The sequence below is a fragment of the Sorex araneus genome, chromosome 9 (assembly GCF_027595985.1).
Source record: "Sorex araneus isolate mSorAra2 chromosome 9, mSorAra2.pri, whole genome shotgun sequence".
NCBI classification, from domain to species: domain Eukaryota; kingdom Metazoa; phylum Chordata; class Mammalia; order Eulipotyphla; family Soricidae; genus Sorex; species Sorex araneus.
In genome coordinates this window covers 55875037-55900634 of record NC_073310.1, presented here as the reverse complement: position 1 = coordinate 55900634, position 25598 = coordinate 55875037, and the positions used below count along the sequence as shown (strand labels likewise).

At 41.0% G+C, this 25598-nt stretch overlaps 2 protein-coding genes across 10 annotated transcripts in view; one reads left to right on the top strand and one right to left on the bottom strand.

Annotated features, from left to right (window-relative positions):
* Positions 1-25598, top strand: part of THNSL1 (threonine synthase like 1) — a 70920-nt gene that overhangs the window by 30189 nt on the left and 15133 nt on the right. For 4 of the 9 annotated variants that reach the window (XM_055146788.1, XM_055146791.1, XM_055146793.1 and 1 more), the window contains exon 1: positions 24161-24331. The exons of 1 other annotated variant lie outside the window; for it this stretch is intronic. The gene's annotated coding sequence lies outside the window, so the exon portion shown is untranslated. 4 more of the 9 variants (XM_055146792.1, XM_055146790.1, XR_008631380.1 and 1 more) reach the window with 3 other exon arrangements.
* ENKUR (enkurin, TRPC channel interacting protein) lies at positions 1192-23977 on the bottom strand. Its single transcript, XM_004605492.2, has 5 exons — positions 23415-23977; positions 20697-20842; positions 16125-16357; positions 8197-8343; positions 1192-1682 (listed from the first exon to the last, which is right to left on the bottom strand). The coding sequence occupies exons 1-5, from the start codon at positions 23489-23491 to the stop codon at positions 1506-1508; spliced, it is 780 nt and encodes a 259-aa protein (XP_004605549.1). The 5' UTR covers positions 23492-23977; the 3' UTR covers positions 1192-1505.

The window sequence follows — 25598 nt, the reverse complement described above, 5'->3', positions numbered from 1 at the left end:
TTTGTTTTCGACCATAGCTGGCAGTGCTCAGGACTTACTCCTGGTTCTATACTCAGTGATCACTCAGGGATACCAGGGACTGCATGAGCCAGGTGCAAGGCAAGAGTCCTGTCATTGTCCTAACATTCCAGCCCTTGGAATAGTAACATTCTTAAAAGTTGGTGTGACAGACTGGGAATTTGACTCAGTGGTAGAACACATGTGGAATGTGTGAGGCTCTGGGTTTGATTCCCAACACTGAAAAAGAGAGATGAAAGTTGGTATGTCTAGGATGCTAGGGAGGTCCTACTGGCAATTCTTGCCCAACCAGGCCAGCAGTTCAAGGTAAAAGTTTGAGGATGTGGTGCCATGTGGGCTTCGAGGAGTCACAGATTACCTAGGCCCAATGGTTTCTGGGGTTGACCCAGTGGTGTCGAGGGACACCATGTGATACTGGGATTCATATCGGGGTCTTCAGTATACAAGGCATGTGCCTTAACTCTTGCACTATCTCTGCACCCCTCAACTATTCTTTTTCCTGTTACTTTATCTTATGGAGCCAGGGATTGAGCACAAAGCTTCACACATGTGAGATGTGTACTTTATACTGCTGAACTATATTCCTGGCTGTTATTATTTTTAACTGTCTTCAATTATGCATTATTTAACCTGTTCTCTTGATTCTAGAAATCATCCTCCTAACTTTTTCTCCTCTAAATGTAAGCTTTTTAGTATAGGTAACAATATGGATACAGATAATAATCCTGGTTGGGATTAGTTGCCACAGAGGCTAGCAGAGAATATATACTATAAAATGTGTGGCATTCTGGTTTGTTTTTTTTTTTTGCTTTTTGGGTCACACCCGGCGATGCACAGGGGTTACTCCTGGCTTTGCACTCAGGAACTACTCCTGGCTGTGCTCAGGGGACCATATGAGATGCTGGGAATCGAACCTGGGTTGGCTGCATGCAAGGCAAATGCCCCACCCGCTATGCTATCGCTCCAGCCCTATGTGTGGCATTCTGAAACAATCTATAAGAAACAGTTTAGAGTTAGTAAGAAACCAGACAGCAGGATTTCTGTTTAAAATACTTCACAGTTGTTTTTCTTTTAGCAGAGTCGGGTTCAACCAGGACCTCACCCGTATGAAGCTGGCACTCTAGTCAGTTTTATACTATGTTCCTTATATCATGCAGTGTAAAAAAAAAAGTGAAATTCCAACTCCTCATTTTATGTTTCAGGACTTATGTGAAATAAGTGCATAACAGCAATAATGAAATGCACAATAAAAGAGGAATACTTAAAGTAGGATTTTATTTGTTGTTTTACTTATTTGTAGAAAACACTCACAATTTTATCTCAGGAGAGGAAATAATCTATAATCTAATCGTTTAATGTTGCCCAACTTATGCTAGTAAAGACCCATTTTAATTTTTTCATGGGTGGGTCTGTCTTCTTGAAGAAACTAAGCTTCATTGGTGTACTCCCCCACCTTACTTGAAAGTGATTGTGCCTTTAAAAACACATTACTTCTTATTAGCAATATAAATAATTTTGTGCTTTTCGATGGCAGCAATATCATGTTCCAGTTGCTTCATTTCCTCTTCCAGTCTTTGCTTGTGCATCTTCTTGGGGATTGAGTCGATGAAGACCGAGAGGGACTGGAACTCTTTATGCACCTCTTCCCAGTTCTTCTTCAGCCCCTACCAATGGTGGAGAAAATGGTAACAATGACAACAAGTCCCTCAAAGCAGCATGAATTGTAAGAGAGAAAGAAACATAAAGCAAAGATGTGAAAAGGAAAATGTAAATCGTTAAGAAAACAAACTTTGAACAATGATGTGTATTTAGTCACAGCAACAGAAAAACACCTGACCCAGGCCTTGCCCGTGTGCTTCATTCCCCCTGGGAATATTTGTTTGCTCTGTTTTTAGTGCTACTGTACTTGTTCTGACCACTGAATACACACATGTCGTGTAAAGTTGTATGAAATGAAGCTCAGTCAAATGCTTTGGTAAAAAATTAAAATTGATAGTCCCATGCAAAATAAAAATTTGAACAAGAAATTATTCTAAAACGTTTCTTTCTCTCCCCTCCCTCCCTCCCTCCCTCCCCCCTCCCTTCCTCCTTCCATCCTTTCTTCTTTCCTTCCTGTCTGTTTTTGGGCCAAACTCAGCGATGTCAAAAGGTTACTCCTGGCTCTGCACTTAGGAATCACTCCTGGCAGTGCGCAGGGAACCATATGGGATGCTGGGGATCGACTCCAGGTCAGTAGTATGCAAGCAAGCGCCCTACCCACTGTACCATCTCTCATGCACCTGGGTTTTTTCTTTAGAGTTTTCTGTTTTAAAAATCATTAGCCTCGGGGCTGGAGTGATAGCACAGCAGGTAGGGCGTTTGCCTTGTACTCGGCCAACCTGGGTTCGATTCCCAACATCCTATATAGTTCCCTGAGCACCGCCAGGGGTAATTCCTGAGTGCAGAGCCAGGAGTAACCCCTGTGCATTGCCAGGTGTGACCCAAAAAGAAAAAACATCATTAGCCTCATTCTGAAATAAGAATATCACATTAAAAGTTTGTATTCTGACTTGCCAGGTCATATTCTCTAATCTTTAACTAAATAAAATTGTACAAAAATTCCAAAGTTTATTTTTTATAAGCTCTTTTGATTTTGTTTTTGTTTTGGGGTAACACCCAGTAGTACTCAGGGCTTACTCCTGGCTCTCTTCTGATGCCTATATAGTGTATCGGCCTTGTGCAAGGCAAATACATTATCCATTGTATTATCTCTCTGGTTCATTCAAAAGATTTTTTATGTCTCTTTTAATATACTATAAAGAATTCTTCCTCCATATAGTCAAGGGATTGTTATGTCCCATTAACGTATAGCAGAAATCTCTGAAATGTCATTAAATGTAACACTTGTGCTAATTCAATAGTGTAGTTAATATTCTATATTCTCAGAACCAACAAATTTAAAATAAGGGATCTCTTGGGAGCAATAAAGTTTATTTCCATCTCTGTGCAGTTTCCATTTTTAGTATAGGACACTAGAGGCTCAATGACAAAATGGTCTTAGGTACTAATTGAATTCAGGAAATGAAATCTTACAAGTTAACACTTTCTATTACTACTATAATAAGTGCACTAATCATTTTACTCATACAAATTGTTTTATTCAAACAAAAGCAAAAAATGGAAAGCATAATTTAAAATATTGCACTGAAAACCAACATAAAATGCATTTAGTTTTAAAAGATTAGGAGTATCTTTAAATAAAAGTATCTTCATAAAAAGCCACTGAAGTACAAATTTTATCTTATAGATATTATTTGGGAAAATAAAATTTCAATGATTTATTTCCAAGGAGTGAGAATATGTTAGGCATTTTCCCAATGGAAAGGACAGAAAGATTATCCAGATTATATTTTGTGTGTGTGGGGGGGAGATGGGGGTTGCAGGGGGTAGGTTTGTTCATAAAGTCCAGGTGCCCACACAGGCAAGTTCAGTCAACCAGGTGGCAGTGCAGTGCAAGGGCCTGAGTATGTGGTGCTGCTCAGGCCCAGCAGATCTGGGGACTATCCTGGCCACCCTGGGATGCTGGGGTCTCCTCCAGGGCTGGACCCACAGTGCTCATGGGACAACATGATTTGAGCTCAGGGATAGAATCAGGGCTGGGTGCATGCTAGGTTAAGTGTCATAAGTGTTTTCTCATCTCCTTCCCCCTATCCAGTTTAAATTTTAAAAGAGGATGAGTGAGTAACACAATTCTTCCGCATATGCAATGTTTACTAAAAACCACCCTCAAAGTAATATGAGTTTTTCATTAGGAAATGTTTCCACAGTGTTTCACAGGGGTACTACTTGCAGAGAAAAAAATCAATTTATGTATTTATACATTTTCAAATATCAAAGGCTTAGTATAGCCACTTGGGTGACATTTCAATATTACTTGGCTTAGTAGCTACATATTCTCCACATTTCCTTTCAACAGTTTGCATTAAAAATATCTACTAGTGTGTGCAATAACGTTTTGATGAAAGTCAACAACTGTGGATAAAATAACATATAACCAAGATGTCACACACATTAAATTGAAATGGTCTCTTGGCTGTTTTTCAAGACAAATCTTTTTTGGTGGGGGATTTGGGCCACACCAAACAGTGCTCAGAACTTACTCCTGATACTGTGTTCAGAGGTCAATCTGGTGGTATCAGGGATTGAACTGGGGTTAACCCTGTGCAAAGCCAGTGCCTTAACTTCTATACTATATGGATCCAGTCCCAAGACAAATATCTGGTGTATTTGAACTCCTTATTTTTATCATGCAATTTTTCTCATTTTAATACTGAAAATCATGTTTTTGAATGCCTTTAAATTGACAATTATAAAATCCCATCCATAGTCACATGCATCTTTTTCTTTCAAAAAAATTTTTTATTAATGAATCACGATGAGGTACAGTTGCAGACTTACAAACTTTCATACTTGTGTTACAGTCATAAAATGATCGAGTACCCATCCCTCCAGCAGTGCCCATTCTCCACCACCAATGATCCCAGTATCCTTCCCACCACCACCACCCTACCACCCCACCCCACTTCTGTGGCAGGGCATTCCCTTTTGTTTTCTCTCTCCTTTTGGGTGTTGTGGTTTGCAATAGAGGTACTGAATGGCCATCATGTTCGGTCTATAGTCTACTTTCGGCATGCATCTCCCATCCCAAGCATGTCCTTCAAACACCCTTTATTTCCTTTACTTGGTGTTCCCTTCTCTATCTGAGCTGCCTTTTCCCCCAGCATGTGAGGCCGGCTTCCAAGCTGTGGAGCAAACCTCCTGGTCCTTATCTTTACTATTCTTGGGTACTAGTTGCCCATTCTGTTACTTTATATTGCACAGATGAGAGCAATCTTTCTATGTCTGTCCCTCTCTTTCTGACTCATTTCACTTAGCATGGTACTTTCCATGTTGATCCACTTATATGCAAATTTTATGACTTCATTTTTTCTAACAGCTGCATAATACTCCATTGTGTAGATGTACCAAAATTTCTTTAACCAGTCATCTATTCCTGGGCACTTGGGGTTGTTTTTCTAGATTTTGGCTATTGCAACAATACATGCATCTTTTGAACCCTTTTTCATCCCCATCAATTCTCCACTTTCTTGCCCTGCTCTATGATTGGAGATGGTGGGGGCTGATTCTTGGGGGGGTCCTCTCCTGGCCCCTCCCCCATCCCCTGCAACTTCAGTGCTGCAGTCCTTTGTCCTCCAGTTTCTCAGTTTAGCCAATGGTGACTCTGGTGAGAGGAGGGAGAGGTGGTATATTTTCCCGCCTCTTCTATGACATTAATCTGGACACTGGTTTTGGCTTATCTAAAAGGGACAACAATGCCTTCCCAGTGCCTTTCTTCCAGGCTCCAGCTCTCACTGGATTCTGGGTACTCTGTGTCATACCCCTATTCTGCTAGAGTAACTGTGGGTTCTCATGTTAGCAATCTAGGGCTACTGTGGTGCTCCTTTTGAGTCCCCTTTACCTTGCTTTTGCTCCTGTCAATGGCAATGTCTTCATAAACTCTCTTGGGAATCTCATCGAGCATGCGTCGGACTTCCTGCAGGAAGTGTCCGTGCCCCACCTCTGCCCCGATGCAGGTGGGAGCAGACTCAGGCCCAGAACTGAGCCCATGGATAAGCTAGTTCCCTCTGGCTACTTGCTAATTTGTGGACAAGGGCAAGCAAAGACAAGTTCTAAGGTCTGTGACAGTCAGGCTCACTACAGTGCCCTCCAGGGTGGGCACAGTGAACATTATAGGCTCCATAAATGAATCAATGGATGGATGAACAAAGGAGCCCACCAAACGAGACCTTGGACTTTCCGTCCTCTTAACAAGTTTGGGATCATCCTTCCTGGTAGAATCAGACTGCTGTTTTATGAAGAACAGGCCACACAAGCACACTAATTCTTAACCCAAGGAAAGAAGCATGGCTCAGCATTTGTCAAGCCCATGACTAGAGGCTTTCTTTCCCTGGCTGGGTAAGAAGCCATCCAAGACTTCCAACAGTCACTCCCAAGGCTATGCAGAGATGCTGTAGCCTACTTGATAGGAAGCTGAGAGGTGCTTTATCTCGAAAAGAGCGCATCCTCTACCTTCGGAGAAGTTCCCTCTCTTTGTTTTCAGCATCATTTAGTCATCCTTGGGATTTCAGAACAAGCATGGTGGTGGTGGGGGTAAGGGAGGGGAGAAAGAGAGAGAGAGAGAGAGAGAGAGAGAGAGAGAGAGAGAGAGAGAGAGAGAGGGGCGCACCTGTCAGGTCTCTCTGAAACTGTCAAGCAATGTTCCAGCTATGCCCACTGGTCTCCTGCCTGCCTGGTTTCCTTTTCCTTTCCCTTCACACCATTACTAAACATCAGTGTTTATACTGGGCTCTGGGCTAGATACTGGGGATGCTTCTGGTAACCGAGACACAGACCTGCCCTTAAGTCACTCCTCTTGTCTGGAACTCCCCCTTGCTCTGCAGCTGAAGTCCAGCTAAACAGGGCCACCTTTTGGTGGAGACTCATGCATGGGAGCCTTATGAAACCTACAATTACGGCATGCACACACAGCTATGCATAGACAGATATATCACCTCTCATCAATTCAACAATAACATCCTCTCTAGCAAAAATTTTATCTTATGTCTTTGTTAAGATCCTTGGGACTGACCATGTTGCTTCATGCAAAAGAAGATTGTTTATTGATGATTGTAATGGCATTGGTAAGATGTTAAGAATTCCTAACAGCACCTCAATGCAGTTTACATCAGAAATTAATAAGGTAAAAGGAGTAAAAATTTTGTTTTTAAAAAGTCATTAGAAAGGGCTTTGAAACAGCTTTCAAAATAACCAAGAACCATGTCTACAGAAGAAAATGAGTATAGTCAAAACATTGTGTTGAGAGCTAATAACAATGATGATACAGTGGCTAGGGTACTTGCCTTGCATGCAGCAGACCTGGGTTTGATCCCCAGCATCCCATATGGTCCCCACTGACAAAGAACTGACAGGAGTGGTTCCTGGGCACAGGGCAGGGAGAAAATCCTGACAAATTTACCCTTCCAGCTGTGTGTTAAAATATTCTCTGTGCAGTTGTTTGGGCAACTTTCTATAGAGTTAGGTTAATTTGTTTCAGTGATCTTTAATTTTGGAAAAATTATTTGATTTTATTTAATTTGATTTAAACTCAAACAGTAAATGATTTCTTCGTCTAAGCTATTGGAGAAAAGTACAAGGGACTCTCATTCCCCACTTTCTGTCCCTACACTTGTAAGTGATCAGTTTTATTACCGTTTATCATTTCATTGTTCCTTCTGAAATGTAGGTAGATGGATATGCATGTTCATATTTTCTCCTTGTTATACAAATTACAACATTCCCTGTAGTCTCTTGATGCTTCTTATGCCTATTTCTTTAAGGCTGTTTTGAGTTAAAATCCAAAGTCTGTGGATTGTATTTGGTTGATATGTAATAAAATACTTTAAGCAAATAAGAAAAAATAATAATGATGATGATGATGATATGATTATGATGATGATGATGATGATGATGATGATGATGATGATGATGATGATAATGGTGATAATGATGATGATACGGCAACCTGCTCCATATCCAACAATATCTTGAACATCTTCATGTAATTCTTACATTAAATATCCCAAGAGGAACATATATTTCAAGCCCATTTTCATTCAAAATAAGGGAAATACATGTACAATCAAATCATTGGTTATTTTTTAAAGTGGGCCTTGAGAAGGAAAAGAAAAATGGGTCTAAGGAAAACTTTCAATTATTCTAGAGCTCCATCTAGTGAAAATGATCTGCTTCATGGATTGTGCTCTTGAAAAATTCAGGGACATGACAATAAAAATAAAAATGCTTTCTCACTACATTTATGCATGTTTCGTGGAGAAAACAAGTTTTATGACAGGTTTGGGAAAAGGCAGAAGTTCACCAAATTGGAAAGAAAATACTATGTCAATAAAACCCTGTGTTACAATTTGTGGTTCGCCCCAGAGTTAGTTGGGTGAAAGAGTCTTGATTTCAAAGAAAAGTGCCCACTTTTATTATCCCCAGGGAGGACCTTTCCCTGAAGAGACATTCTAGAAAGTTAAAAGGACATCTAGAAAGTTACAAAAGATATTCTAGAAAGTTACAAGAGTAGCTCAGGACACTTACCTGTAGCACTGCCTCCCTTTCTTCATCAGAAATCTTTTTCATTGCCGATTTTTTAAGGCATTCCTGGATGTACTCATCATACTCCTCTTGGGCCTTCTTTACTTCCTGGTTGCGCTTAAAAATATACTCAGGTGTCACACCATAATCCTAAGGATTTTCAGGGAGAAGAAAGATCAATATCCTAACTGCAATCCTATTCCTATGTATAAGTACTGGACTGGAGTGATTTAGCACAGCGGTTATGGCGTTTGCCTTGCACATGGCCGACCTGGGTTCGATTCCTCCATCCCTCTCAGAGAGCCCAGCAAGCTGACAGTATCCACCCGCATGGTAGAGCCTGGCAAGCCAACTGTGGCATGTTCAATATGCCAAAAACAGTAACAAGTCTCACAATGGAGACATTACTGGTGTCCGTTCGAGCAAATCGATGAGCAACGGGATGACAGTGACAGTGATGTACTGTATATACTATAAATGGCCTGGGAGGAAAAAACAACGTTACAAACTTTAAGTATTTGCTCAAGACACTGCAAATTGACAAAACTCAATGACATTATCTTCTTTGGAAAGCAGTTGACTCTTAAATAGTCTGACATGTTATTGTGCTTGCTTGTTTTCCCTCTGAATTGCTCCAGTGCCCGTTTTGGGCAGATGACTCCGCCCTTACTTTCCCCCTCAGAGATGCCTTCTCTTTACTTCTGTTCAGTGCTTCCACACTTTTACCTTAAAATATCTTAAATAGCTTGAGGTTCCTTTTGCCTGTTCTTGTTAAATAAAAGAGAAATGTTTCCCAAGTGTTATAAAAACAAATTCTTAAAATATCCAAAGCTCACTGCCTTTAAGAAAAAACTGCCTTGGATCCCTCATCCCCACCCCTGGTGGTTTCTGGAAATGCAAAATGTGTTTTTAGGCTCCCAGGCTGCCTCAAGGACTGACAGCTTGAGTCTTACAGATTCAAAGATGTACTTGCTATCACTATGTAGAGAAACAGAAGCAGTCCTTGTGGAATCTTCAAAAAATTATTTGAGCATGTACTTGTTGCTGGGCTTATCATTGAAAGAGAATAACCGTGCATTTTTATAGTGAGAGAAATTTGTCAAAAGTGAGTGTAAAATAACATCTATTAGTGCTCTAAAATATAACAAAAAAACTGCTAGGGGAAATAAAAAGATAATAGCCATTTACAATAAATAAGGAGATAGGGGAGGATGTCCATAGCAGCAGCGATAGAAAGGTATGGGAGTCATTCAAATGATTCACAGACTCTGGTTCTTCTGAGCTCTTGGTGGGATTGTACTTTCCTGTTCTTTTGAGTCAGATGAACCGTAAGACCTAACTTGTGGAAGAAGAGAAGCGTGCTTTGATCTTTTGGAGTAGAAGGTGATTGTCTTACCAGTTGTTTTTCTGTCCTGTATAGTCACTGGTGATATTTTGAGTTGCCTGAGTCCTAGAAAGTGGGCAATTACCAAGGCATCAGCACTTGCCTCTATGGACAAGTAGAATAACCATGCAGAACAACTCCTTGCTTTAAGTTATTGCAACTTGTTAAACCACCCCAATATGACTGAATGTGTTCTGGAAATCTATGAAGTCTTGCACACAAAACCCTAAGTGCACATTAGTGCAGTGGTTAGCAGTGGCGAACTGTCATTATATTTCAGCAACCAATGAGAGCAACGTCTCACTACAATTAAGGACATTCATGTTCAGAATGGTGGTTCTGAGTCACCACAATAAAAGGTTAATTTATATTTGGAATACATTTTTTTTGCCTTCTGACCCCTTTTTCTCTCCTTGAATCACTCTCTCTCTCTCCTCTCTCTCTCTCTTTCCCTCCCTCCCTCCCTCCCTCCCTTCCCTTCCCCCCTTGTCTCTCTCTTTCCTTTTGGGCATTATGGTTTGCAATCAGATACTGAAAGGTTATCATGTATATCCCTTTACCTACTTTCAGCACTCAGTTCTTGTTCAGAGTGATCATTTCCAACTATCGTTGTCATAGTGATTCCTTTTCTATCTTAACTGCCCTCCCTCACCCCATTTGTGGTTTCCAATCATGGACCAGTCATTCCAGCCCTTGTGTCTACTATCCTTGAGTGTTAGTCACATACTATGTATTTTTTATATCCCACAAGAGTGCAATCATTCTATGTCTGTCCCTCTCCTCTAACTCATTCCATTCAGCATGATGCTCTCCATGTTCATCCACTTATAAGCAAATTTTATGGCTTCATTTTTCTCGGTGGCTGAGTAGTAGTACTCCATTGTGTGGATGTACCCTATTTTATTTATCTAGTCATTTGTTCTTGGGCACTCAGTTGTTTGCACATTCTGGCTACTGTAAATAGTGCTGCAATGAACATAGAAGTGCAGATGACTTTTCTGCATTGTTTTTGGGTCCCAAGGGTATATTCCCAGAAGTGGTATTTCTGGGTCATATAGAAGCTCAATTTTTAGTTTTTTGAGGAATGCTCATATTGTTTTCCAAAAAGGCTGAACCAGTTGGCATTTCAAACAACAACGAGAGTCCCTTCCCCCCAAATCCACACTAGCACTGGTTGTTCTTGTTCTTTTTGACGTGTGCCAGTCTCTGTGGTGTGAGATGATATTGTTTTGATTTGCATCTCCCTGATGATTAAGAGCATTTTTTCATGTGTCTTTTGGCCATAAATTTCTTCTTTGTATGAGTTTCTGTTCATTCTCCCCATTTTTTGATGGAGTTGAATGTTTTCTTCTTGTAAAGTTCTACCAATGCTTTGTATATCTTTGATATTAACATCTTATCAGATGGGTATTGGGTAAATAATTTTTCCCATTTCATTGACTGTCGTTGTATCTTGATCACTGTTTCTTTTGAGGTACAGAAATTTCTTAGTTTAATGTAAACTTTGTTTATCTTTGCTTCCACTTGCTTGGTCAGTGGTGTTTCAATTTTGAAGATGCCTTTACCTCCTCCCTCTTGGAGAGCCTGGCAAGCTACCGAGAGTATCCTGGCAGAGTATCTTACATGGCAGAGCCTGGCAAGCTACCCGTGGTGTATCTGATATGCCAAAAACAGTACCAACAAGTCTCACAATGGAGACGTTACTGGTGCCTGCTCAAGCAAATCGATGAACAATGGGACGACGGTGCTACAGTGCTACATTGCCTTTAGCTTCAATGCTATAGAGGATTCTGCTGGTGTTTTCCTCCATTATGGGATCAGGTCTGATGTTGAGGTCTTGAATCCATTTTGATCTGACTTTTGGGAATGGTGATAGATAGAAGTCTGAGTTAATATTTATACATGTAGCTGATTTGGCATACTTTAATAAAGGAAATGACATGACTCATTTTAGAAAAAAAGTATCTCACAAATAGGTGAAAGCCTTAGGGATCTGAAATATTCCCATGTACTACATCAATAATATGAGAACTAATGAATATTATTGATAATTTCATGTATGATTATATCTATTCTTTACTGAGCTCTTACTAGGTGCCAATATCATGTGAAGTGCTTATATATTTTATATAATTTAACCTTCATTACAACACCATGATTAATCCAATAATTTGTCAAAAATCATAGTGATAGTAAGTGGCAGTAAGAATTAGAAATAATGTTTTATTGCTCTAATTACCTTATGCAGCCATACATGCTTCTGTTTGTTTTCAGATGTTATTTTTCTTGGCACAAACAGACATACACTACTTTATTTGAAACAAACACACAAGATTCACTTATCTTTTTCTTTAAAAAACTGACGGGGATTCAAACCGGGTGGCCATGTGTTTGCACGACCGCTCTGCTGCTGAACGCCCAACATCCAGAGCCAGCTAGATGACTTCTGAACCCAGCAAGTGCTCCCAACCATGTCCCTAGACCGTGAACTAAGCTTTTGCTTTATGCTGCCCCAGGAAGGGAAATGATGACATTTCCCACTTAAATCTCCATGTACTTAATTACTGAAACATAGAAATCCTAATCCTAGACCTTTTACCTCCTTATTCTCATTCATGGAGAACTAATTATCAAATGTTTCCTTGTCAATAGGGCCGTATTATGGGGGGATAAACTCCAAGAAGAATAGTGAGTTCAGTGTTGAAACTCCAACAACAATAGTGAGTTTTGGGTTGAAATATGGAATGTAATCAAGATAAAGAGAAAATGAAGTGAATTTTATCAGTTATGCAGGTGGGGGTGGGGGGTGCGGGGTGGGAGGTGTACTGGTTTTTTTTTTTGGTGGTGGTGGAATATGGGCACTGGTGAAGGGATGGGTGTTTGAGCATTGTATAACTGAGACATAAGCCTGAGAACTTTATAACTTTCCACATAGTGATTCAATAAAATAAATTAAAAAAAACTGATATTGTCCATGAACAGATTTACTACAATAATAGGCTTTAAAAACTGAATTCTGGCAAGTGAAAAATTAAGTCCCCAGAGCACCAAGTGGACAGTTGGGTGCAGGGTGTTGCCATGGCTTGTACATGCATACAAATGATATTTTTCCATTTTCATGATGAATTATTTCTATTTTCTCTTCAAGGCAGAAACTGTATTAAGGTGAATAGCACTGGCAGAGGGCAGCCAACAGGAGGGACACAGCCTCTGGCAATTGGTGACAGGATGACTGAAGAAGAGTTATCAAGAGTTTTCAAATGATAAAGAGAAGAAAATTTACTGGGAGTCTCTTTAAAGGGATGGGAAAGGGAAAGTTGAGCTCTTCTCTGCTACAAGCAGCTATCCGAGGAAACAGGGAGAAACTATCTGTAGATGACTTCAATGGGCTGCACTGCCAATTTAGAGCATCCAGATGAATTCTTCCAAAGGTATCTGCAGAGAAGTTCCTCAGTGGCAATGCTCTTTGACAACAATCTCTAGCTTCTGTTTTTATTCTGAATCCTACTAGGTTGATCAGGGTGGATCACTGACAAAGCTCAATGCAAGCTCCTATATATATTCCAATTTATTCAGGTTCTCTTCTTCTTTCTTGCCACAGATTATTATTAATATGTATTATTATTCTTCTGGATTCCTCATTCATATTTTTGGAGTGCTTCAAGCACTTTTGAGTTTTATGAACACAGAGAGAATTATAGGGTTTATAAGAGGGTTATAGGGTTTAGAAGAGCCTGGCAAGCTCCCCGTGGCATATTCGATATGCCAAACACAATAACTATAACAGGTCTCATTCCCCTGACCCTGGAAAGAGCCTCCAATTGTTGAGAAAAATGAGTAAGGAAAGGCTGCTAAAATCTCAGGGCTGGGAAAATGGAGATGTTACTGGCACCCGCTCGAGTAGATCGATGAACAACAGGATGACAGTGATACAGTGATATAAGGTATAGTTGTTGGTAAGCTTTTTAAAATTTTAAAGGTCATCTCTATTTAAACAAACCTAAGCTTCTACAATTTTCACGAATGAAGTTATATGCTTGAGAAGCATCTTTTCAGATAGAAATGAGGGACCCCATATAACTAGATTATTGTATAGAACTGTTAGTGTTTGCTTTATTCTAAACTAAAAATAAATGAACATTTTTTTTGAAACAGCAATACCAATGATTTATACTATGGTGATAGAGTGAAAGGTTTTTAAGTTAGAATAAACTCTACTTCTCTCTCTCACTTTGCTAATGATTTAGTCCTAAAATCGTCTGAAAGACTAGCCTTTCTGGATTTAAAACAGTGACTGTGCTTCAAATAACATTTCTACTTTATTGGATATTCACCCAATACCCATCCGATAAAGGGTTGATATCAAGGGTATATAAAGCACTGGTTGAACTCTCCAAGAAGAAAACATCCAACCCCTTCAGAAAATGGGCCAAAGAAATGAACAGAAACTTTCCCAAGGAAGATATACGAATGGCTAAAAGGTACATGAATAAATGCTCTGCATCACTAATCATCAGGGAGATGCAAATCAAAACAACCATGAGATACCACCTCACACCACAGAGAATGGCACACATCCAAAAGAACAAAAGCAACCGCTGTTGGAGAGGATGTGGGGAGAAAGGGACCCTTCTACACTGCTAGTGGGAATGCCGACTGGTCCAGCCCCTTTGGAAAACAATATGGATGCTTCTCAAAAAATTAGAAATTGAGCTTCTATTTGATCCAGCAATACCACTTCTGGGAATATACCCTGGAGAAACAAAAAAGTATAGTCGAAATACATCTGCACTTATATGCTCATCACAGCACTGTTTACAATAGCCAGAACCTGGAAAAAACCGAGTGCCCAAGAACAGATGACTGGTTAAAGAAACTTTGGTACATCTATACAATGGAATACTATGCAGCTGTTAGTAAAGATGAAGTTATGAACTTTGCATATAAGTGGATCAACATGGAAAGTATAATGCTAAGTGAAATGAGTCAGAAATAGAGGGACAGACAGAAAGATTGCACTCATCTGTGGAATATAAAATAACAGAGTAGGAGACTAATACCCAAGAATAGTAGTATACAATACCAGGAGGTTGACTCCATAGCTTGGAACTTGGCCTCACATGCTGGGGGAAAGTCATACCAAATGGAGAAGGGAATACCAAGTAAATTGTGAGTGGAAATCCCATGTGGCAAGGGAAATGTGCGCTGAAAGCGGACTAGTGTCTGAACATGATGGCCACTCAATACCCCTATTCCAGACCACAATACCCAAAAGGAGAGAGAGAGAACAAATTGGAATGCCCTGCCACAGAGTCGGGGTGGGGTGGGGGGATGGGATTGGGGGGTGGGAGGGATACTGGATTCATTGGTGGTGGAGAATGGACACTGGTGGAGGGATGGGCTCCCGAACACTGCATGAGAGAAAAACAAGCACGAAATGTTTGAATCTGTAACTGTACCCTCACTGTGACTCACTAATTAAAAAAAAAGTTTCTACCCTATCAAAGTCTGTCATCATTGCTGAATTCATTGGAGTGAATGAGATCACACAGCGGCCAGGGGCACATGCTCTGCATGTGTGAGACCCTGGTCTGATCCCTGGCACCACATGACTCTCTGAGCACCAACACATGCATCCATGGAAGCCTTTCAAGCACCCTCGAACCAAGTATGCCTGGGAGTGGCCCTGGATCCTTGAGCACTGCTTGAGAGACCATTACCTCTTCCATGCAAAAACTAGATATTGATAAAAGAAACTAAGGGAAATAATTGCGGTTTCCCTCTACTGAACTATATGCTGCTGTTCATTACAAATTCTTTATCATTTCATCACTTTAAATTTGCACCAAAACCGATTACATAGGATTGGGGATTGGTGATCTAAACCATTTATCTTATGATAACTCTATTGACAATAATATAGGCAGTCATTATGAATGCCTGATTTAAAATTTTTATTGCGGAGAGAAACTGGGGCCATACCTGGATCTGCTTTGGGCTTACTCTAGGTTTTGTGCTCAGAGATCACTACTAGAGGGGCTCAGGGAACCAAATGTAGTATTGGGGATTAAACCCAAGTTGGTCACAAGCAAGACAAGCACCTTATCCATTGTACTATCTCTCCAGCCCCAGTGTGGGCTTTAACTTAAATCAAGAGCTGGTCCTTGTTTAAAGACCAGAGAAAGAGTATAAAGGGTAGGGTGCTTGCCTTGCTTGTGACCAACCCAGATTCGATACCTGGCATCCCATATGATCCCTTGAGCCCGCCAGGCGTGATCCCTGAGTGCACTGCAAGGAGCAATTCCTGAGCACAGCTGCTGTGACCCAAAAACAAACAAAAACTCCCAGATCTTTTTAATTTGCTCTTTTGGGGTGACTATACCTGACAGTGCTCAGAGGCTACTCCCATTTCAGTTCTCAGGTCACTCCCAGCAGTGCTTGAGGCACTATGCAGTGACATGGACTAAACCGAGGGCTCCTGCTTGAAACGTGTGTGCACCAGCCTTTGGGACATCCCCCCCATGCTCTCTCCTTATTATAGGCTTACCTTTTTATTGATATACTTCGGAATTAGTCCTGAGGTCTCAAGATTATGCCTGTCTCCGGTTCTGTTGTCAACATAAATCGGTTTTGGTTTCTTAGCGACTCCCATAATAATATCAGCTACGTTTGTGCTTATAAAATTTTTTCCACTCTGTATTCCCATGACTGGATGTTCGTCCCTCCGTGGCACAGGAGGCTTTTTGCCCACATGCAATGACGTTCTCTCAAATGATTTTTCTGTTTAGACATAGCATCAACTAGTTAGTTGAAAGTAGAAATATAGTACTTAGAAAAATTTATAAAATTTTGATGTTATATCACCAGTATTTAAAGGGGTTTTAAAAGTTTTATGAACAGTATATTCAGATATTTAATGAAAAAGATAATAATCACAAATGCAAACACAAAATATAACAGATTCAGGTGAAAATGTTGAAGAACAATATACACATATAAAGAATAAGCTCTCCATTGTCACAAGTGGTGGAGGAAGGGCAGTTAGGACAGAGAAGGGACCATTATGACAGGGATAGTTGGAAATGATCACTCTGGACAAGAACTGAGTGCTGACAGTAGATAAAGGGACAAACATGATAAACTTTCAGAAAATGTATAGCAAACCATAATAAAAGGGGTGGGGGGAAGTGCCTGCAGAGAGACAGGCAGGGGTGGGCGGGGCAGGAGGAAAACTAGGGACATGGGAGGTGGAAAATGTACACTAGTGAAGGGACAGGTAATGGAACATTGTATGACTGAAATCCAGTCATGAACAATTTTGTAATTGTGTGTCTCATGGTGATTCAATTAGAAAAAAAAGAAGCTCCCAAAATCCCATGGCACAAACCATAAATTTTATTATTTATTGTGAAAATAATTTCTTGTAATGATGTCCACTACGGACTGGAGTGATAGCACAGTGGGTAGGGCGTTTGCCTTGCACATGGCTGACCCAGGTTCGATTCCTCCATCCCTCTCAGAGAGCCCAACAAGCTACCGAGAGTATCCCTCCCGCACAGCAGAGCCTGGCAAGATACCCGTGGCATATTTGATATGCCAAAAACAGTAACAATAAGTCTCATAATGGAGATGTTACTGGTGCCCACTCGAGAAAATCGATAACAATGAGACGACAGTGCTACAGTGCTACAGTACTACAGATGTCCGCTATAAACATTCAGATTTCCCTCTGAAATAAGCTTAAAGAAATTGTATTCTTTTTTTTTTTTTTTTGGTTTTTGGGTCACACCTGGCGATGCACAGGGGTTACTCCTGGCTCTGCACTCAGGAATTACTCCTGGCGGTGCTCAGGGGACTATATGGGATGCTGGGATTTGAACCCGGGTCGGCCGCGTGCAAGGCAAACGCCCTACCCGCTATGCTATCACTCCAGCCCCCAAGAAATTGTATTCTGAGTACTACTAATATTACCAGTAGTTACTTCTTCAAGGAAGGTACCATAAAATCACTAAGTGGAGAGATCAAACTTGTTTTATTATCAAGTCTGAAAGTCTGGATTTTTCATTAGCATTATTATATGGTTACAATCAAAATTAAAAAAATAAAAATAATTAGTTAGCAACCCAACATGTAGCTTACCAAAATTAATTTTAAAAGTTTCCTGTTTTCTCCTCCCTAAATGCAATTCATTTTAAAGAGACTTGGATTGTCTTTTCAACCATTTTGGCACTTTCATCTTCTATTGAGAGCCAAATAAACACATAAAATTTTATCACTGTATCACTGTCATCCCGTTGCTCATCGATTTGCTTGAGCAGGCAACAGTAACATCTCCATTGTGAGACTTGTTACTGTTTTTGGCATATTGAATACACCACAGGGAGTTTGCCAGGCTCTGCCATGTGGGTGGGATACTCTCAGTAGCTTGCAAAATGCTATAATGTCAGGCCATAGTAACGGCGCCACATATGATTCCCAGAGCCCACCAGGAACAACCCCTGACGGCAGAGCCAGGAGTAAGTCCTGAGCACTGCCAAGTGCGTAACCCCGGAATAAAAATCAAACAAGCAAACAAAAAGTTATAATGTCTAAAATGCTAAAGTAGGGGCTGGAGAGATAGCACAGCGGATAGGGCGTTTGCCTTGCACGCGGCCGACCCGGGTTCAAATCCCAGCATCCCATATGGTCCCCTGAGCACAGCCAGGGGTAATTCCTGAGTGCAGAGCCAGGAGGAACCCCTGTGCATCGCCAGGTGTGACCCAAAAAGCAAAAAAATAAAAATAAAATGCTAAAGTAAAATAATTATAATTTACTTCCTGGAGCTAAAAAGAACAATCCTCTCAACAATGTATCCCTTCATTCTTAACCAGATGAACTTGGACTTTGTAAGGACTGGAATTCAGGGGCTGGAGAGATAGCTCAGGATTCTGGATCCCAGCATTGCCTGAGTCCCCCAAGTTCTACCCACACTGCAGAAAGCAATGTCTGAATATAGAGTCAGAGGAGCCCCTGAGCACTCAGGATGTGGCCCAAACCAAAAATAAAAAAGAGAGAAAAGTGAAATCTATTTAAATTTTGTTATCAGAAAAAGCAATGTTTATTAGATTCTGTGAATTAGATTAATCTCTTGTAATGGACTAAATTTTGTCCCCTTAATATTTGTATATTTAAGACCTAATACCCCCATACCTCAGCATGCAATGGTATTCAAGACTGTGTCTTTATGAACTACTTAAAGGGAGATAACTTCGAGGACTGGGTACACACTTTTTATGTGGAAGACCCGGTTCAGACCCGGTTCAAGCTCAGGAAGAGGGATATCACTGTTAAAAGAATTTAATTCCACTCTAAGATGTTCAGGTATTTAGTGGTTGTAGATCACAAAATGCCAATACTCCACCTGAAGAAGGGAGTCTAGAAGCCACAGATTTAAAGCAGGAGGCTGTATTTTGAGACATATTTCATCTAACTTTCCTAATAATGCCTCATCAATTTTCAAGGCTTCTGGGTTATAAGAATTTTTAAGTATGTAAATTTTTGTTTTGGGAATAATATTGCTTTTGTCAAAAGTTACATCCAAGCTGGAATTGAGATGCTGTATTATTTCTCTAATGCTAGAAGACACCAAAAGGTCAATGTTTAAAAAGCAATAGAATCTGGGGCCAGAAAAATAGCTCAGTGGGCTGGAATGCATGCTTTGCACTCAAAGGCCCGGTTCAATCCCCAGCACCACATGGTCACCCCACCACAACAAGAAGGGACTCCTACCCTCAGCCCAAAGCTGGGAGTAGCTCCTGAACACTGCTAGGTGTGCCTGCACCAAAATAATGAAAAAGTAATAAATTCTGGGGCCAGCATGATAGTATAGGTGGTAAGACATTTTCCTTGAATGTGGCTGACCTGAGTTCGATCCCCAGCATCCCATATTATCCCTTGAACACCGCCAGGAGTAATTCCTGAGTAAAGAACCCGAAGCATTGCCAGGTATGACCCAAAAACAACAATGAAAAGCAATACACTCATTTCTCTCTCCTTCTCATTATTCTTAAACATCAGGGAAGTCATATCCAAGATGGAAAGAATCTATTTTTATGCATAAGTGTCATAGTTCCATTTTCATTTTTTCTCTAGTTCCCTGGGAGCCTCAAAGTTATATAATCTATGACAATGACAGCTTTTGTAATCTCCAAAGCCCAGTACAAAATGAAAATGTAGAAGGACACATTGAGGAAAAATTAGAAATATCAAGATGGCAAGCGCAAAATATTAAACCAAGCATAGGATTCTTCTAAGTGCAGGTCCCTCTTGGACTAGATTGGTAGTAGAGCCAAGAAGCTGGCTTTGACTACTACTTATTCCTAAGGTCTTCGCCATTAATTCTAACTCCATTTATGGTTCCAGTGGTCTTAGAGAACTGGAAGAGTGAAGGGCCTCACTCAAGCATAAAGTTGTCCTAGTAGTAGTTTCTGCAATGTACAGTAATAGCTCTAATTTTCATCTCTTGGAGAGAACAGTTGGGGTTTAGAAGCTTGGCAATATTGCCCACTGGAACTTAAAACGCTTCTTCTAGTTGCTTTCAAATGAAGTCATACGGCTAATGTCTAAGATGGTCAGCCATGTGGTGTTGCAGGAGGAGTTTTACAGGAGAGCCCAAGATATAGCTCAAGAGGCTTGCTTTAGCAAAAGGAAAGTGGAGTAACATCTTGCTGGAGTAACAATACGTTCACTATTTTTTTTACTTCATACTCCTATTTTCCTCTAGCTTCTCAAATTGTGTTATTCTTTAAAAAAATAAACGGGGGTCTATCTGGTGGTGGTCAGGGCTTACTTGTGCTCTGCACTCAGGGCTCAGTACTGGCAGTATTCAAGTATCATGTGGGATGGCAGAGACCAAACCTGTGTCAGCTTCATGCAAGGCAAATGCCCACCTGCTGTACTACTGATCCATATCCCTCTCAAGTTCTATTTATCTGAAGTAAAGTTGTAATTATTTTTCTATTTAATATTCAGAGACTAATTTTATTTAAAATTACCAAAAAATTATATAACATCAGTGTGATTATATAACTTTACATGATCATATTAAATGCCGCTTAATTTTTTAAGTGGAAAAACACACTTGGTGGTAGTGCTTTGTCCTTTGAATGTTTCTTCAGGAAATCCTTTGGAGAAGGTAGTTCAATTTTTGCTGGTCCCATTGTTTTCATTGCACTTTTAGACTTTTTCAAGTCATTTTTTATAGCTTCCTTAAAAACTGATGCATACCTAAAATTAAAAAAGTTGCAGTCTTTATACTCACATAATAAAATTATTCCAAGCCTTAAAGATATATTATAATTTATGTATCTATATAAATTATAATACTGACTTCATTAAATTCTGTTTCGGCATTAGGCCATTAGTTTATAGCATGAGCAACATTAACCCTATGGAGCCGGTGCATTTAACATAATGTTATTAAAATCTTAATTTCTTACACCATCCTCATTGTCTCCCTTGCTCCATGATCTAAGGAGGAAGCATATTTCTCATTTCACACCAAGAATTGGTACGTCTCTCTGCCACTGCTTTGCTTTTATCTTATGGAAAATGTGCTCTAGGGTGTAACTGATCTTCAAAGAATCATTTTGTGTATAAAGACCTGATAAAAGATCGAATATCTGAAAACAAAGAAAATGTGCAAAATGTGCTTAAAATTTTATTTAAGTTGTTTACTCAGGTTCAAAGGTAGTATATAAACTGGTTTAAATTATGGGTTTTGACTTCTGTGATAATCTCAGTTCTTGTTTTTCCTAGTGACCTCGGATTTCTGGGCCTAAGTTTCTTTTCAGTAACATTGGTAAACTTTGACTCATCTCACAGTGTTTTGTGTTAACTGGGTAAAATGATGATTGAGAAAAGCATAGAACAATACTTGGAGGTAGGTGTTCTCGAGCAGTGCTGGGCGTTCAGGGAAACTCCACGAGATACTTGAACACAAGATACTTGGTTAAAAGGTTTAGTACTCAGCCTTATTGATCCAATGCTGGCACAGAGAGTGCTCAGGGAGCCACCAGTCAGTCCCCATGGTAGCTTGGGAGATCCAAGAGTACATAGTACTCTTTCTAGGGACCAGTGGGTTTCTGCAGACCATGTTGTTCCAGAAGGCATATATTGCAGCCCTGTGAGCTCTCACTTCAGCCCTTCACATTATTGTTAAGAACAGTAGTAGTATTCTTGTTTCTTTGTTTGTTTGCTTGGAGGGGAGGGATACCCAAGCAGCACTTGGGATCAATTTCAGGCCTCCAGTGTGCTCAACCAGTAGGCTGAGCCAGTAGGCTCAACCCACTGAGCTATCTCTCAGGGCCTAGTAGTCAAATGTTATTCTTAATGTTATTATATTTAGATATTCATCTTGCTTAAACGAAAAAAAAACACCTTAAGCCCTTTCCTCAACTTTACTGTGGCCTAGAAGACACACTCATATACTCTGGAAATTCAAGTCAAATGATTATTATAATAGACAAATACATACTTTCAAACTTTGCTGATTTGTAATAACCAGATTCCTATAGTATGATATAGAATGTTAAATGCTTAAGATATATTGTTCTCTAATAACAAACTTTCTAACAATGAGTCTAACACTTGTAAAAGTTAACATCCACCAATGTCCCTGGCAATTAATTGTAAAGCACTTTTGACATATTTATTTTCAAAGGTTTTAGGGATAAGAGAAATATGCAAATATTCCACATTACATCTGTAGAAAATTTAAATGAGTAGTAGCAGTAATCCACAATGAACAAACACTAGTCAGTTATATAAAACCTGCAATTCTTCTGGGTGACAAAAGCCCTACTTGTAAGTATTGTTGTACCCATCCACATGTCTGAAATGAAAGGTGCCTTCTTGAATTATCCCATTTTCTAGGACTTTGATTCATCACCACTTTCAAGGTAATTCTACTCATGGTAATTCATTTTCTGTTAATGAGCTTCCTTCCATTGGTGACTTAAAAATCTTTATGAACTGTGAAGTTTAGATCCAGAATGACTAGAACTTAGGGAATGGAGAGATAATATAGTAGCTGGGTCCTGACCTTGCATGCCACAACCTGGATTTGAGCCCCAGCACCCTGTATGGCTCCCTGAACCCCAGCAGGAATAATCCTTGAGCACATAATCAGAAGTAAGCCTGAGCACTACCAGATGTGGCCCCCAAACAAAAAGAATAGCATAAGAGCACTTTGATGAGGTAAGTAAAGTGATAGAGAAGTTTGCAGAGACTATATCAGATGGGAAATATTAATAACCTATGTTAATAACCATTATTTATAATCTATCATAGTACTCTTTCTAGGGACCAGAAAGATTGTTCCAAAGGCCAGAGCACATTCTTTGAATGCAGGAGTCCTAAAGTACCAAGCTCACATGGTTTTGGTTGTACCCCAATTCCTTATCCCCTAAAATATCACTTTCAGAAACCATTTATTGCAGCAACAGAGGAATTTAAATATGAAACTTAATTGTCCGGGTCCTGAGCAATGCCTGGGGCCTGAGCCTGTCCGGGTCCTGATAGTACAGCGGGTAGGGCATTTCCCTTGCCATCCTGGGTTCAATCCCAGGCCCTGCTCTCCATGGTTTCTCAAGTCCTCCAGGAGTGATCCCTGAATGCAGAGCTAGGTTTAAACCCCGAACACTGCCAGTGTAGTCAGAAATCCAAAAGGAAAAAAAAAAAACCCACAAACTTCATTATGCTAAATTCAAAGACCTTGCTGAATTTGTTGAATTTTTTTGTTGATTTTTTTTTTTTGACGATGATCACTTGAAAAAGTAATCTTTGCTTACCCACATACCTAGGAAGCTGGCGAGGCTCTTTCCAGTCACAGGGTATGAGGTTATAAATGCTCTCGGAAGGGCACGTTGGATCCATAGCCACCAAGGAAATTCTTAAGAAGTGTACAACTTTTTTCTTACTCTACCAGTATTTCCCTCTCTTTCTTAACCGCTTCTTCCCTTTCCTCTTCTACTCGCTCGCCTTCCCAAGAAACTAAGCTTTCTTTCAAATAATTCCCCTTTGATCACTTCTCAAGAGTCCCCCATTGGGAGGAAAAGAAAATATCCCTTCTATTCCTCTAGGTCCAAGGGTTGCTTAGCGTTGTTGGCGGTGCCGTCTCCGTAGAAACTGTTGCTAGGCGACGGGAAAGGTTGAGATGCAAACTAGATTTCCTCGGATTCCCTCGGCACCTTCTAACATGTTCCTTATGGAAGCCATGATTTATATGGTCCTTGGGGCAATAAAAAATAGGGCCTACTTAGATTTTTTTTCTTTTTTCTGTCTCTATATATTTGGAGAAAATGATATAGGACAAGATAGTTGGAAATCTGATGCGAAAGCGTCACACAATAAAGCTGTTTGCTCCCGCCCACCCCGCAGGGGTGGGACGAGCGACCGAGCTCACCGACGCACAGCCAATGACGAAAGCTGAACGACGGGGGAGGCGGGGCCTCAGGAGCTACGTCTTAGTGAGCGGAGCGCTGGAGCCTAGAGGCTTCTCGGGGGCGTGGGCGTGGCGTGCCGCAGCGGCGCAGGCGCAGAGGCCGCTGCGCGAGGGGGCGGGTCGGAGCCCGGACGGCCTCGAGCGTGGGTTTTGGGGACCGGGGCGAGCGCCCGAAGTGCTGGCGTCCGTCCCCGAGACGACACTGGCGGTTCCCGGACTCTTCCTTCCCACTTCCTCCCCCTTGCCCCCGTCTTCTCAGTGTGGTTTTCTTGGTGAGTTATTTGAGGAGAAAGAAAGGGACCCCGCAAACGGCTCCCGAGCGTGCTTCCCGGCCCTCGCCCCTCCCCGCGGCCCCGCCGCCCGCGCAGGCTCGGGAGCGGCCGGAAGTGCCGCCCACGCCCACCTGTCGCGCCGCGGTCCCGCGCCCTCCCCCCCCCGCGCGCTGTCCGACTTCCCGTCGGGCCTCTCCTCCGCCTTGGCCCCCTGGACCTGTGGACTTGGCCTCCCGGCGCTCCAGCGTCACCGGAAGGAGAAACCTTTGAAAGGGCCCTGGGCTGCTCCGGGTCCGGCGGCCCTTGGGGGGAATTTCCTTCTGCTGAAAGCGGCGGCTCATCCCGAGCTGGCCGAGGCGTTAGAGATTGGGAACGGCGTTAAGGTGACCCCCTCCCGGCCATTGCCTGGGGAGCACAGATGTTCCACAGCACCCCGATTTAGGACTGCCCTTTGGCGGGCTGCGGACACGAATCCGGCATCGAGGCCTGGTTACGTTTTTTGTTTTTTGTTATTGATTTCTGCCTAAATAGCTAAGCTTCTAGGATAGGGTTTGACTTATTTGGGGGCCAGATGGATTTCATTAGAAAATAAATTTTCTTTAAAAATTAGGTTTTTAACGAGACTTTTAATTTCAGAGGAATGACACCTAAAGGATGATGCTCCGGTTTTCTTTGCATCCGTTGGAATTGTTTTCCAAAATAATTTGATACGTATATACATTTGGCCCTTTACGTTTCTCCTTTGAGGATACTTTGTTTGGGATTTTGTGGTTAGTTAGCTTGTCTAGAGAAAAATTCGCTGGGGAACTGTTCCCAGTACATGATAAGGTGAACTAAGGGCTCAGAATGATACTGAGAGTCATTCGACAAAGCTTAAAGATTTTCTAATTAGTGGGAGCACATTGGGACTTTGCGCAGTCATTAAGAGCAAAGCATGGTTTCTCCACCAAGTAGGCACCATCTCGCCTCTGCCAGAATTGCATTCCTCGTATTACTGAATACAGTAATTCCACCAGGCTGTTACACGGATTTTGACTTACTAAAACATCTTAGCCTCACAACAATAGCATGTTTAGCTTAGGGTCACAATGAAGTTGTTAAATCATGGGAAGCAACTTAGCTTGTAATTTTGCTTGCCTTTTGAAACTGTTTACAAAGGACGTCTCATTTTTGTTATTTACTCAGGGTGATGATACTGTTAAAGAAAAGTTTTATTCCTACTTGTTTGCAGGGAATTAATACTGGTGTACCATCAGAAGACAAGAAA